Below are 12,141 nucleotides of genomic sequence, written 5' to 3'. Positions count from 1 at the left end.
CAAGAAACACTAACCACGACAGATAACCACGCTAAAAACCACTCACTCGCATTTGCAGTGGTAGGACTCGCAGGCGTAAAATTTTTATATTTCTATGAACATTTAGGTATATTACATTATTAGATATATGTATTAAGAATGCACGATGCGTCGACGAGATAAATAATTGCTAAATGTGTAGTTAGATCATTGATTTATCAATTTATCATACTTATTTTGACAGTGATTTGCTTTGACGTTTTAGGAACTAGAAAATGTCAAAATTTCAAATTTCTCACTACAAGCCGTTTTACAACCAACCGAACCTGTTACACATTGCTAAATGTTAAGAAAAATCCAACAGGTGGTGTTTCAATAGAAATGGCAGAGCCTATACAACCGACGTCGTCAACTTTTGTTTTTAGTGTGTTTGCAAATGTCGGAAAAAAGTGGGGTTATGAAAGAAAACTGTTGACAGCCGTTTTGGTCGTTTTGGTCACCTTTTTGTATATAATAATTCTTTTGTGTTACGTAAATAAACTCAACAGTTCAATGTCAAATTTTGGCGGGAGGTTAGGCCAACCTAAAAAAAATGAAACTTATTCTAGGGATTTCTTTTTTTGTGCCAACATAATTCAACAGGTGGTGGATTTTTTATTTTGAAACAGATTATAAGTTAATTAACATGCCTTTAAGAGGTGTTTAAAAATGAACCTTTATAGAATTTTTGTATCCATTTGTGAGGCTTTTTTCCGTAGTCAAGAAAAAAAAGAATATTTTGAGTCTTACATGGAAGATGTATTAATACCTAATCATACATTGAAATTTATTCAATTACAAAATTAATAAAACCAATCTATTTTATCAATCATTATCCTGGTCCATCAAAGGAAGCCATTTTGGGGTATCTAAAAATGAAGAACTTTGACCTCTTTGCTTTTTCAATAATTTTTATAACTTTTTTAGGACTAATTTCCATGATTTTTAAAGTGCCCAAATGCCCCATTAATAAATGTCAAAGATCTAACCTTCTCTAAATTCGATCGAACGAAAGTTTATATCGACATTGTCTTTTTCCTGTTTTTATTGTTGATCCTCGTACATGAGTTAAAAAAAAGATTTGGTAAAAAATATATCGAATTATAAAATTAATAAAACCAGTCTATTATTTCAAGTATTTTAAGGCCGGAGCACTATCCCTCATTGATTTGATGTTGTTTTTCCTTCTTTTTTGCATGTGTCAATGGGCCTAGTCCAGAAACACCCATTTAAAAATTAAGGATTTTGGGCTCTATTCGGTTGATCCTTGTCGTTTTTTTTTTTTTTTGGTCATTTTCCAATGATTTTTTCCATGTGCCAATTGATCTAGTCCAGAAATAAAAATTCGTTTTGGGGTGTATAATAAGCGAATTTGTAAGGTTTTTGTCTCATTTTCGGTTGATTCTATCCTTTTTTTGGTCGTTTTTCAATGATCAATTGGTCAGGTCTACAAAAAAAAAAATCATTTACGCACAACTGCATTTGAAAAGTTGGTTTACATCTTGGTTACCATGAACGAAACTTCAATTTTACATCTGGCGGGCGGTAAAGTAACTTTACAGGCCCGGCGGGCTGTAAACCAAAGCAAAAAACCCGCAAATGGAAAAATAATGTTTGTATTATACATTTGGATAATTTGTTTATTTATTTGTTATTTATTTTATTTATTTATTTGGGCAGTTGTCCGTAAAACGTTGTACTTACCTCAGGCCGAAAGACTTTTACGCCTCAAACTTCGTCCGCGGGCCTAAAGTTAATCTTTCGGCCCTCTATGTATACATAAATAACTATTTCGGGTGTCAAAAAACAAGCGAATTTATAATGTTTTTTTTTTTATGTTTTTAAAGCAATTAGATGGTCTATAGATCTTTGGATGCTTTTGGGGTGCATAAAATTTAGGGATTTTATTTAGGATAACAAAGATAAGAGTGATTGCTCTAACAAATTTATCTTTGGTTCTTTATAACTCAGAAACTAATTGAAATAGATAAATTACAAATAAATCCGTCAAATCAATGGAGTTATTTCGATCTTTATTAAAAAGTTTCTAAAATTCACTATCAAAAAATGTCAATTTTTTGTTGTACAGCAAACTGCCTCAAACCTTCCCGACAACTAAACAATAATAATTCTGACTGGTTTCGTTGTTTCGTACAATTTCTTGAAGCAAATCCGAGGTGACCGAGCTGTTAGCAGTAGTCCAAAAGAGCATCAAAGTGGGCTTTGGAACGGATAAAATAGCTAATGCGAATAAATCCAATTACAAATCGATGTCCATAATGAAAGAACAGGCTAAGCAATCCATTAGTGTTTTATAAATATTCATCCTTTCGATTGTAATAACACAAAATCAATAGCAAGAGCTATTGTTGTCTTGGGCAAAACCCTCTTGATTAATAAAATTGTTGTACGTTGTACCGAAGTTGAAACTTAACAGTAGTAGTAGTAGTAGTAGTAAGTACAGCGATTTTTCTTGGTATTTTCAAGAGTATTTGTAACAAAATCTTTCTAAATTCGTTCATATCTTTTAGTTCCACCCGATTTGCTCAACTTCCTAGTTTCATGGTGTTGAGATTTTGAGATAACATCCTAGAAAAGGTATCACTGTAAACATTCCCCAAGTTCACCTTTTCTACGTTAGCTTCCAGGACAATGTACATCACACATAAACACAATGTCAAAGAGTGAAATGAGTCTAGTCAGACAAATTCCGAATTGGTTAAAATGGATTTTTAGATTTGTGGGACTACTACAAGTGTCGCATGAACCCACAACAAAAATATTTTTCAAACTGCTGCCTCTTCCATTTTGGTGCTACCACTTTAAAATAACGTTGATGGCTTTACTCTATTTTTCTTCTGTACAATATTTAGGAGTGCAAAACATATTGAAATACTCTGATGCGGTAGCTTGTTTCACAGCTTCGCTAAGCTCGTGTATTTACTTTGTAGTGTTTTACAAACGAAACTACCGCTTAGAAAAATTAATAGAAAGCATTGACGCTGTTGACGATCTTGTAACAAAATCAACACAGGAACGCACACGTTACTGGTCCAGAAATATATTACTGTCACTGATGTTTGTAAATTTGCTTCTGGTACTCTGCGGCATATCAGTATTAATTACAATTGAGTTCCATCTGATGTACTATAATATTCTGATTTTGTATGGTTTAGAGGTTGTCTTCATGGAAGTTTTTTTAAACAGCTTGAAAATAAATATCGAACTGATCAACAGTAGTATTATCAAAGAGAAAATCTCAATCGAGTTAACTCAACTCGTTCCTCAAACAAACCCTGTGAAGGTAAGAACGGTAAAAAACGTCATCGTCCGCATACAAGAACTGTCACACCGTCACTATCAGTTGACCAACTTGATTGTTGAAACTAATCGCGTTTTTGAGATCACCATGCTCGCAGGAATAGCAACATGGTTTACAAATTTGATCACTGAAGCTTACTATATTATCTACATGATACCTCGCTTGTCTGACTCTACGAGTGGGTTTGTTTTGACCCAACTTCTCTGGACCTTTTATTACTGTCAGTTGATTTATTTCCAAATTCGAATGTGGAACGATGTCCAAAATGAAGCAAACAAAACCGTGATCTATGTACACGATATCTGGAATATGTTGGTTTCGAATGGGGAAATTAATAGCAACGTCCGCCATCTGCAATTGATTTCTACCAGACTGATGGGCACTAAGTTGGAAGCGACAGTCAAGGGTTATTTTCCATTAAATTGGACTTTTTTTCTATACTGTAATGTCAATTATTGCAGCAGATTATTCAGTCTCGTTAATTGTTGGTTACAGATCATCTCAGCTGTTGCTACTTACGTCATCATTTTAATACAGTTCAAATTTTGAAGCTTCCGTTTCCTGCCGCACTGATAATTCATCTAATTTAGTTGATCTTTTTGGTGCTTATTAAAATGTGCAAGACACATAATATTCAATCTATTTCACTAGCTTCAAACCCATTGGAAACTGGAGAAACACTTTCTACCGACTACACATTTGGCAGTAGGTCAAAACTTCTCAAAAAGGGTGGAAAGAGGAAAAGAGAAGTTGATTTTTGTGACTCAGTCGGCGCCAGACCGCCAGAAACTGAATTAACGGTAAAAACTTGAAGATACAGACTATAATCTACACAGGGTGTTATGGAAGTCCACGGAATAAATTTAATCACCAATAGAACTCTAAAATTTAGTATATTACACTATACTCAAGTGATGAAAGTGCCTGATTTTTCAACGAACAATGATATACTCTCGAGCGCCAGCGAGTGAGGATAGTATTGCGAGTTGAAAAATCGCACTTTGATCACGAATTGTGTATACTATTTTTTCCAACATCGCTTATGGAAATGAGTCTCAATTTTAAATTTCTTTATAATTATTTTACTCCCCTATTTTTCGAATTTTCCGGATCTGGAATTTCAATTATGTAATGCAAATAACAGTGTTTTAAATTTTTATATTAATAAATACCTAGGTAGTAGATTGTTAATGTAGTAGCTTGTTATTAAATAAATTTTCCTCACTAGTGAGTTTACTTTCTCCATTTTCCTCACTAGTGATGCAAACGCCTATTTTCCTCACTAAATTGAGTAATTAAAGTATCATTTTCATAATCGATGTTGAATAAAAGCTATTTATACAACTTGTTGCAATACGAAGGCTTTTTTCGCACTAGACGTGATGAATTATACAAAAATTAGAATTAGACAAAAAATCAAAAAACTCATATTTTTGGCCCCCACACCAACAAATGGGGTCTATGGCGCGAACTTTCCATATGCCTGCAATTTCGTTCGAATCGGCGACAAACATTCTTTTCGAAAAAACCACGTACCCCTACCTTCTATCAAATTTGCACCCTGAAAAATCATTTAAACGGCCGTAGCTCCCTTATTAAACATAATATGACAATGAATAATACACCGCTGGATTCCTCTTTTCAATGCGCTAATTTTGAGTGGAAAAAATTTTACCTCGCTTTTTTCATTTCAGAGAAATTCACAAAAAACCAAAAACCTCATATCTTTGCCTATTTTTGGCTCCCACACCAACAAATGGGGTCTATGGCGCGAACTTTCCATATGCCTGACTTCAACTCATCCTGTACAATAACTCACCGCAATTTCGTTCGAATCGGCGACAAAAAAATTTTTCGAAAAAACCACGTACCCCTACCTTCTATCAAATTTGCACCCTGAAAAATCATTTAAACGGCCGTAGCTCCCTTATTAAACATAATATGACAATGAATAATACACCGCTGGATTCCTCTTTTCAATGCGCTAATTTTGAGTCGATAAAATTTTACCTCGCTTTTTTCGTTTCAGAGAAATTCACAAACCAAAAACCTCATATTTTTGCCTATTTTTGGCTCCCACACCAACAAATGGGGTCTATGGCGCGAACTTTCCATATGCCTGACTTCAACTCATCCTGTACAATAACTCACCGCAATTTCGTTCGAATCGGCGACAAAAAAATTTTTCGAAAAAACCACGTACCCCTACCTTCTATCAAATTTGCACCCTGAAAAATCATTTAAACGGCCGTAGCTCCCTTATTAAACATAATATGACAATGAATAATACACCGCTGGATTCCTCTTTTCAATGCGCTAATTTTGAGTCGATAAAATTTTACCTCGCTTTTTTCGTTTCAGAGAAATTCACAAACCAAAAACCTCATATTTTTGCCTATTTTTGGCTCCCACACCAACAAATGGGGTCTATGGCGCGAACTTTCCATATGCCTGACTTCAACTCATCCTGTACAATAACTCACCGCAATTTCGTTCGAATCGGCGACAAAAAAATTTTTCGAAAAAACCACGTACCCCTACCTTCTATCAAATTTGCACCCTGAAAAATCATTTAAACGGCCGTAGCTCCCTTATTAAACATAATATGACAATGAATAATACACCGCTGGATTCCTCTTTTCAATGCGCTAATTTTGAGTCGATAAAATTTTACCTCGCTTTTTTCGTTTCAGAGAAATTCACAAACCAAAAACCTCATATTTTTGCCTATTTTTGGCTCCCACACCAACAAATGGGGTCTATGGCGCGAACTTTCCATATGCCTGACTTCAACTCATCCTGTACAATAACTCACCGCAATTTCGTTCGAATCGGCGACAAAAAAATTTTTCGAAAAAACTGTACTTGTTAAGTAAAAATATCAGGTAAAATTGTTCCATCTTCTTTTTTGTAGAAGATATGAACCTACATAAATAGTTATTTGTTACACTATAAATACAATTTTCATTTTTCTTGTATCCATGGAAATAAGAAAGAAAAATCAAAGCCACGTTGCCATAAGTTATTTGAGGTAAAACCGACATAAAGTCACTTCTTGGAAATGCTGTAAATAATAAAGTAAAGCAAACCTGATCACAATCATTCAGAATTATTTTAACATTGGCTAGTCAAAAACAAGTAGTCAAATTTTTTTTAATATTTAAAATAAACGAGATCAAAACTGCACCTTTTGAGCCCCCATATCTTCAAATCTAAAAGATATAGGATTTTTAAATTACTTTTCCAATAATTTCTTAACATGAGTTGATATTGCTCAACTGAGTTGTTCCACGAATTTTGGGGCACCGGTATATACCTACAGTTTGTTCCCGGATTGAGTTTAAAAGAGGAAAAAATAAAACTCGCGAGAAAGTTTAGATACGAGGCTGCACGGCCGAGTGTTTAAGTTTTCAAGAGTTTTATTTGCTGGTAATCAACAAACGCAGTACAACATTTTATCCACAACGTATTTTTTATTTTACGCAAAAACTTCAGAAGAATGACATTTTTTTTTAATTAAAATATCAGTATTGATATACTGTATTCTTAGATAACATTTTCTGTTAAAATTTGGAGTAAATTTTATGTTATAAATTTTATTGCAGTTAACATTGCTTTTTGATAAACGACTTATTATTGTTCTGTTTTTAATGTTCTGTTTTCCCAGTATGTAATGAAATTTTACGGCTGACTTGATGTGCTCTTTTGATTTTTGGTGTCGTTCGATACAAAGGGCAATATTTTTAAGATCATTAAATCTTAAACGCGACTAAACCGTGTTTTCTGTTTCAGCAGCAAATAGCATGCAAGGCCAACAAAACAACAAATTTTTGTTCACACTTCCGACGAGTCATTTGCATTTCTGATTCTACGTAACCACGTAGTGTTAAATTAGGTACCGTTTCTGCTTTCCACTTACGCATATAAGGCCGGTTAAATTTGGTTGTGGCTGTTCTTGGCTTTTTACAATTTGTCGTAAGACAATGAATTAAATGGATGATTTAACAATAAATTAATCAATAATATCTTCGCAATTTCTTAAGGTGACTTCCATCCATATCTTCATTCATTTTATTAAACAATATAAAAATAAATAAAATACAGACTTTTGACTAGGGACCAGTAACACCCTCCAAATCTAAATCAAAAACAAAGGAGCACCACCACCTACAACAACTTACACTTATAAACGACCGTTACACCACCAGTGCATGGTGAAGGTCAAGAGTCAAGACATGCTGCGCAAAATTAAACTCTGCCTCCGGCCGGCAGAAGCAACAAATAATACTAACCGGAACTGCTAAAATCTTCTTGTAATACATTTTTACGACAACAATTATCATTTATAAGCAAATATCTTCATAAATAATATGATTTAATATAATATTTAATTAAATATTATATTTTTTTTCTTTTTATTTAATTTTATTTGAGGAGGCACTGCCTCCGTTGCCTCCTCGGAGGACCGCCACTGCTAGGGAGTAATTTATTTTTGACACGAGTAGTGTTGGTGGAAATTTAGAATTGAGACATGTCTTATTTTAGGATACAAAAAAAAAGAAACAAGTTGGTACATTTTTAAATATTCTTTATTTTAAAATACATTATAATATCGCATTCATTCAAGCGTACAAAAATATATTATTAACACATTTACACCATTTTTTATTTAAATATAATTTACAATATGAGTTGCAATAACAGTACCTATTACGTTTCGAATTAAAACTGTGGGACTCTGTAATCTACATAAATAATTTCCATTTGGTTTAAAATTACTTATTTCGATTCGTTGTTACGTATATTATCTAAATGTACACCGAAAAGCTCACATGTTTGATCACGTCAACGTTTCTTGTGTGTGTCATTTTATTGCTATTATTCATTATTCAAGTTGTCATGTCATTCGTAAAATAAAAACGATACTACTGAGGTATTTGAAAACATTCACTACATATTATTTATATGTGAAGAACGATATTAAGTACTTGTGTTTAACATCCCACAGTAAAAATTCATGACAAACAGTGTTGTATATTATATAGTATGTAACGTAAGTGGAGAAAAAGTGGAATTGCATAATAACAAATACACAATTCCTTAGCAGACATTCGACGAAGTCTGTTGGCTACAAAATTTAAACTAGCAGCCTCTCACATCAGACTTTTCGGTAAAATAATAAAAATATTAAATAATTAATATCGGATGGACATACAACATACATTTTATAGCCAAATATAAAGCATATATATTTAAAAACTAAAACTAAATCAACTAAAATGCCCTGAGACATAACATAAATAAACAGTATTATAATATTAGGAAAAATACTTAAATTATTGTAATATATTATAATAAGTGAGGTAGATTCAACCGTTTTTAATAACTATTTGAACAACTTGGCATCAACACCATTTCATTATGCTCAAATCGAAAATTAAATATTTCCTCTATGCATCATAAATTTTATATTAGTCATTAATAACTCTTTAAAGTCTATTGCTTTAATATTTAGTTTGCACAATTTGGAATGTAACAACGGTAACCTAAATCGGGTGTTAGCGGTTTTCTCTCTGCTTACATAATACTTTATATTGTCCGAAGGAATGTTGGTTGTAGAATAAAATAGCAGCTTTTGATTCGACTTGTTATGTGGTTGCGCTTTCAGATTTCATCACCGAAAAATTTTACAAATCTAAACAAATTCCAACTCGCGAGGTATCCGTGGCTGGTGCAGTCGTGCCTCTGATGAAAAACGCAAAAAAATTTTATGTATTTACAATGTATCAGGTGTACTTGAGCATGTTAATAACTGCGGGAAAATCAACAGTAGACAAAGGTTCGCCAATGAAAATCCGTAACAAAAAATATAATGCAGGTAACTCTAACGTAAACCTTAAGACCTATATGTACAGTAATTAAAAAAAATGATCGTTGTTTTTGTACAATATAAAGGCACACACCACATAGAGTTGTGACTGAATAAGAGGATAATATTTTATAAACAATTTTGTACATCATTTAAACAATGGAATATTCATCTTTGGATATATAAATAATAAATATGCTTTGTTGGTAACGTTAATGAAGAACAGTTAACATTGTAGCCATTTAACATATAATAAAACACTGTAACAATCAGACACAAACAACCACTCATCCGCACAATCACCCAGAATATACTGTACAATAACATTTTACTTACGCCTAAGCTATTATATATGTAATTGTTGTCAGGTACCAGTTGTATTATGCTAATTAAAAATTATATATTTCATACACCACACCAACACACTCGTAAATTTAAACAATACGAAATGCCTCTCAAGAAACGCCACCCAGACACCTCCCCATGCAACGGTAGAAACCTCGACGGCGTTCCTTCGTAACACATCTCGTTGGCTGGAACGTCTTCACGAAATGTAACGAATATCGCGAAGACACCGCTTCATTCCAGCCAACGAGACGCGTTCCGGCACACAATTAATCGACAATGTTCACTAAAAAAAATGTACAGAACAAAATGCAAAATCGACCTACGAATGTTGAAACCGAGCGAAAAGTGGACAAACCGAAAGAAAAACCACCGGGAATAAAAGCTAGCTATATGTTGGTGTAGGTTAAAAGAAAGTTTATGATTAATATTGAGCAATTGAGATGTTTTGTGTGAAAGAAACTCGTTGCAGAGCCGATGACAACCTATTGCAAGAAAATTTTCTACCTATTTCGTACGGGTCGTCGGGAAATTAGCAGGAAAACGGAACGTTATGTCTGTTACCGCCAAGCGTGTAGTGCTAAGATTTGATTTTTCAATTATCCTTACGTTAGTTTAAGTTGACGTAAAATCGTTCGAAAAAAGAAACAGTAGGATGAAGTCGCATCGTGTGAAACAAACGGCTTTCAGAGTGAAAATTTCATCAAACTGGTTCGAAGCGATGCGAACTAAATTCTAAATTTCAATAAGTTAGGCAGTCCGTCCTGTGAAGTGGACAAACTTGAGGAATAATTTCGTACAGTGTCGCCACTCTAGTACTTTTTTTTTTGTTTTGTTCGGTAAGCGATCGTTCCTTGACAGCATTTAAATAAAATTAAACTAATCGAGAGTTTGTCAACAACTATTAGTTACAGCATCAGTCATATTTTCATTATTGAAGGTAATTAATAAAATTCAAGTTTGTTAGTTATCTTCAGTTTGAATGGAGATTGGTCATGAACATTTACTATTATTTGTTTTAATAATATTGACTAAAACACCGGCCACTTTATCCATTAGGTCTAACATCTTTAAAGCTAGAATTATTTTTAGAATTATCATCATTTACTCCCGTTTTTGAATTTTTTGACTGTAAATTGCACTGATGATTTGATTTATAGGTTGCCATCTCCGGAACTTTGACTACTTTGGAGTTTTCGAAAATTCGGTGCAGGTCGTGAAATTTTGACGTCTTCACGTTCGAATTTGAATCCTCTTCGTACGGGGTGCAGCACACTTCCTTGGGTTTGTTTTTCTTATCGACGTAACCGTTGCGTTCGAGGACGTAGTACTAAAAAAATTAACACACCTTTAACGATTCGCTCCAGATCTGGACAAACATTTGATGATGTTATGACGATGGAAAAAATTAACACAACGGTTGTACACGATGTCGAAGTCGTTTTCTCAAAATATTAACCAAGTTAGTCTTGGGGTAGTTGTTTCAACAGTTTTAGCAAGATCAAAGACGGTTTTGGTTTGAGAACGGTTCTTATATGAATGAGTCACCGTTACTAATCTTTGATCGTGTCGCCGCCCCAACATGTCCAATAACACTGTAATTTGCCAATTCATAATTAAATTATGTCAACGATATGTCTGTGAAATAATGTGTAAAATTATACCACAAGGTTTCACAGGCGCTCTTGATAGTACATTGCTAAATTCGCATTATGTTGGTTCCCTGCATGTCACAATTTACAAGACAATCACATAACCAAAAAATAAAATTGGTTGACCTTGAAATAACCAATCCATCTGAATTTTTACGCTAAATTCGCATTATTAGCCGTTCACGATTGTTTTAAACACGCAGCAGGCCAAAATATTTTTTTGTTAGATTGGCGTCAGGTCCTGTCATATGACGTTTCGTTTTTAAATATTCGTCTTGTCAATTCCGTAATTGATTTAGGTCCGGTTGTATAATAGTGTATTAAAAAACAAGTTTCATAAGACCAGTCTTGAGGCACTAATTCAAGTTTAAAAAACGAGTGGCGTAGCCACGAGTTATTTTAAAGAATAAGTGCTTCAAGGTCTTATGAAACAGGTTTTTTAATACTATTTTTTGTAATTTGGCCTTTTTAAGCCGTTTTTAAACAAAAATGTTTACTTTAGTCGATTTAGGGATTTTTGTGGCGGTTGGCAATGTTTTAATTTTAAAAGTAAAACTTTGATTTAGTCGCCTTTTGTTTTATCCAAATTCTGTCACAAAACACAAATATCGAAGATAATCAAGACAATCTTGCATGTACAGTGGCGAGCAAAAAAAGTGAAACATCAAATTCAAAGTGAGGTTAGGACCATGTTAGGTCAGTTCACGCTAAACTTTGATGTTTCACTTTTTTTGCTCGCAATAGTACTATTCCGGACACGGAATCTTGGCCACGACTGACATTTAACTTTCAAATATGTGTGAACTGGCCTTTATTGAATATAACCCCACTTTTGACTCGATAATGCCATTTCCATTTCCCTGGTTTTTTGATGTCAGAAGAAAAACTTCAAAGTGATGACTCATGACTGGTTTACAACATTTTTTTAGAAATGT

At 33.6% G+C, this 12,141-nt stretch overlaps 1 protein-coding gene across 1 annotated transcript in view; it reads right to left on the bottom strand.

Annotated features, from left to right (window-relative positions):
* Positions 1–7,911: 7,911 nt before the first annotated feature.
* Positions 7,912–12,141, bottom strand: part of LOC138136369 (protogenin-like) — a 67,647-nt gene continuing 63,417 nt past the window's right edge. Inside the window, exon 15 of the mRNA XM_069055539.1 lies at positions 7,912–10,884. Within this exon, the coding sequence (XP_068911640.1) occupies positions 10,603–10,884 (282 nt within the window). The 3' untranslated portion in view covers positions 7,912–10,602. The remainder of the gene's footprint in view (positions 10,885–12,141) is intronic.

Source organism: Tenebrio molitor, chromosome 8 (assembly GCF_963966145.1).
Source record: "Tenebrio molitor chromosome 8, icTenMoli1.1, whole genome shotgun sequence".
NCBI classification, from domain to species: Eukaryota; Metazoa; Arthropoda; class Insecta; order Coleoptera; family Tenebrionidae; genus Tenebrio; species Tenebrio molitor.
This window is presented reverse-complemented; position numbering and strand designations above follow the sequence as displayed.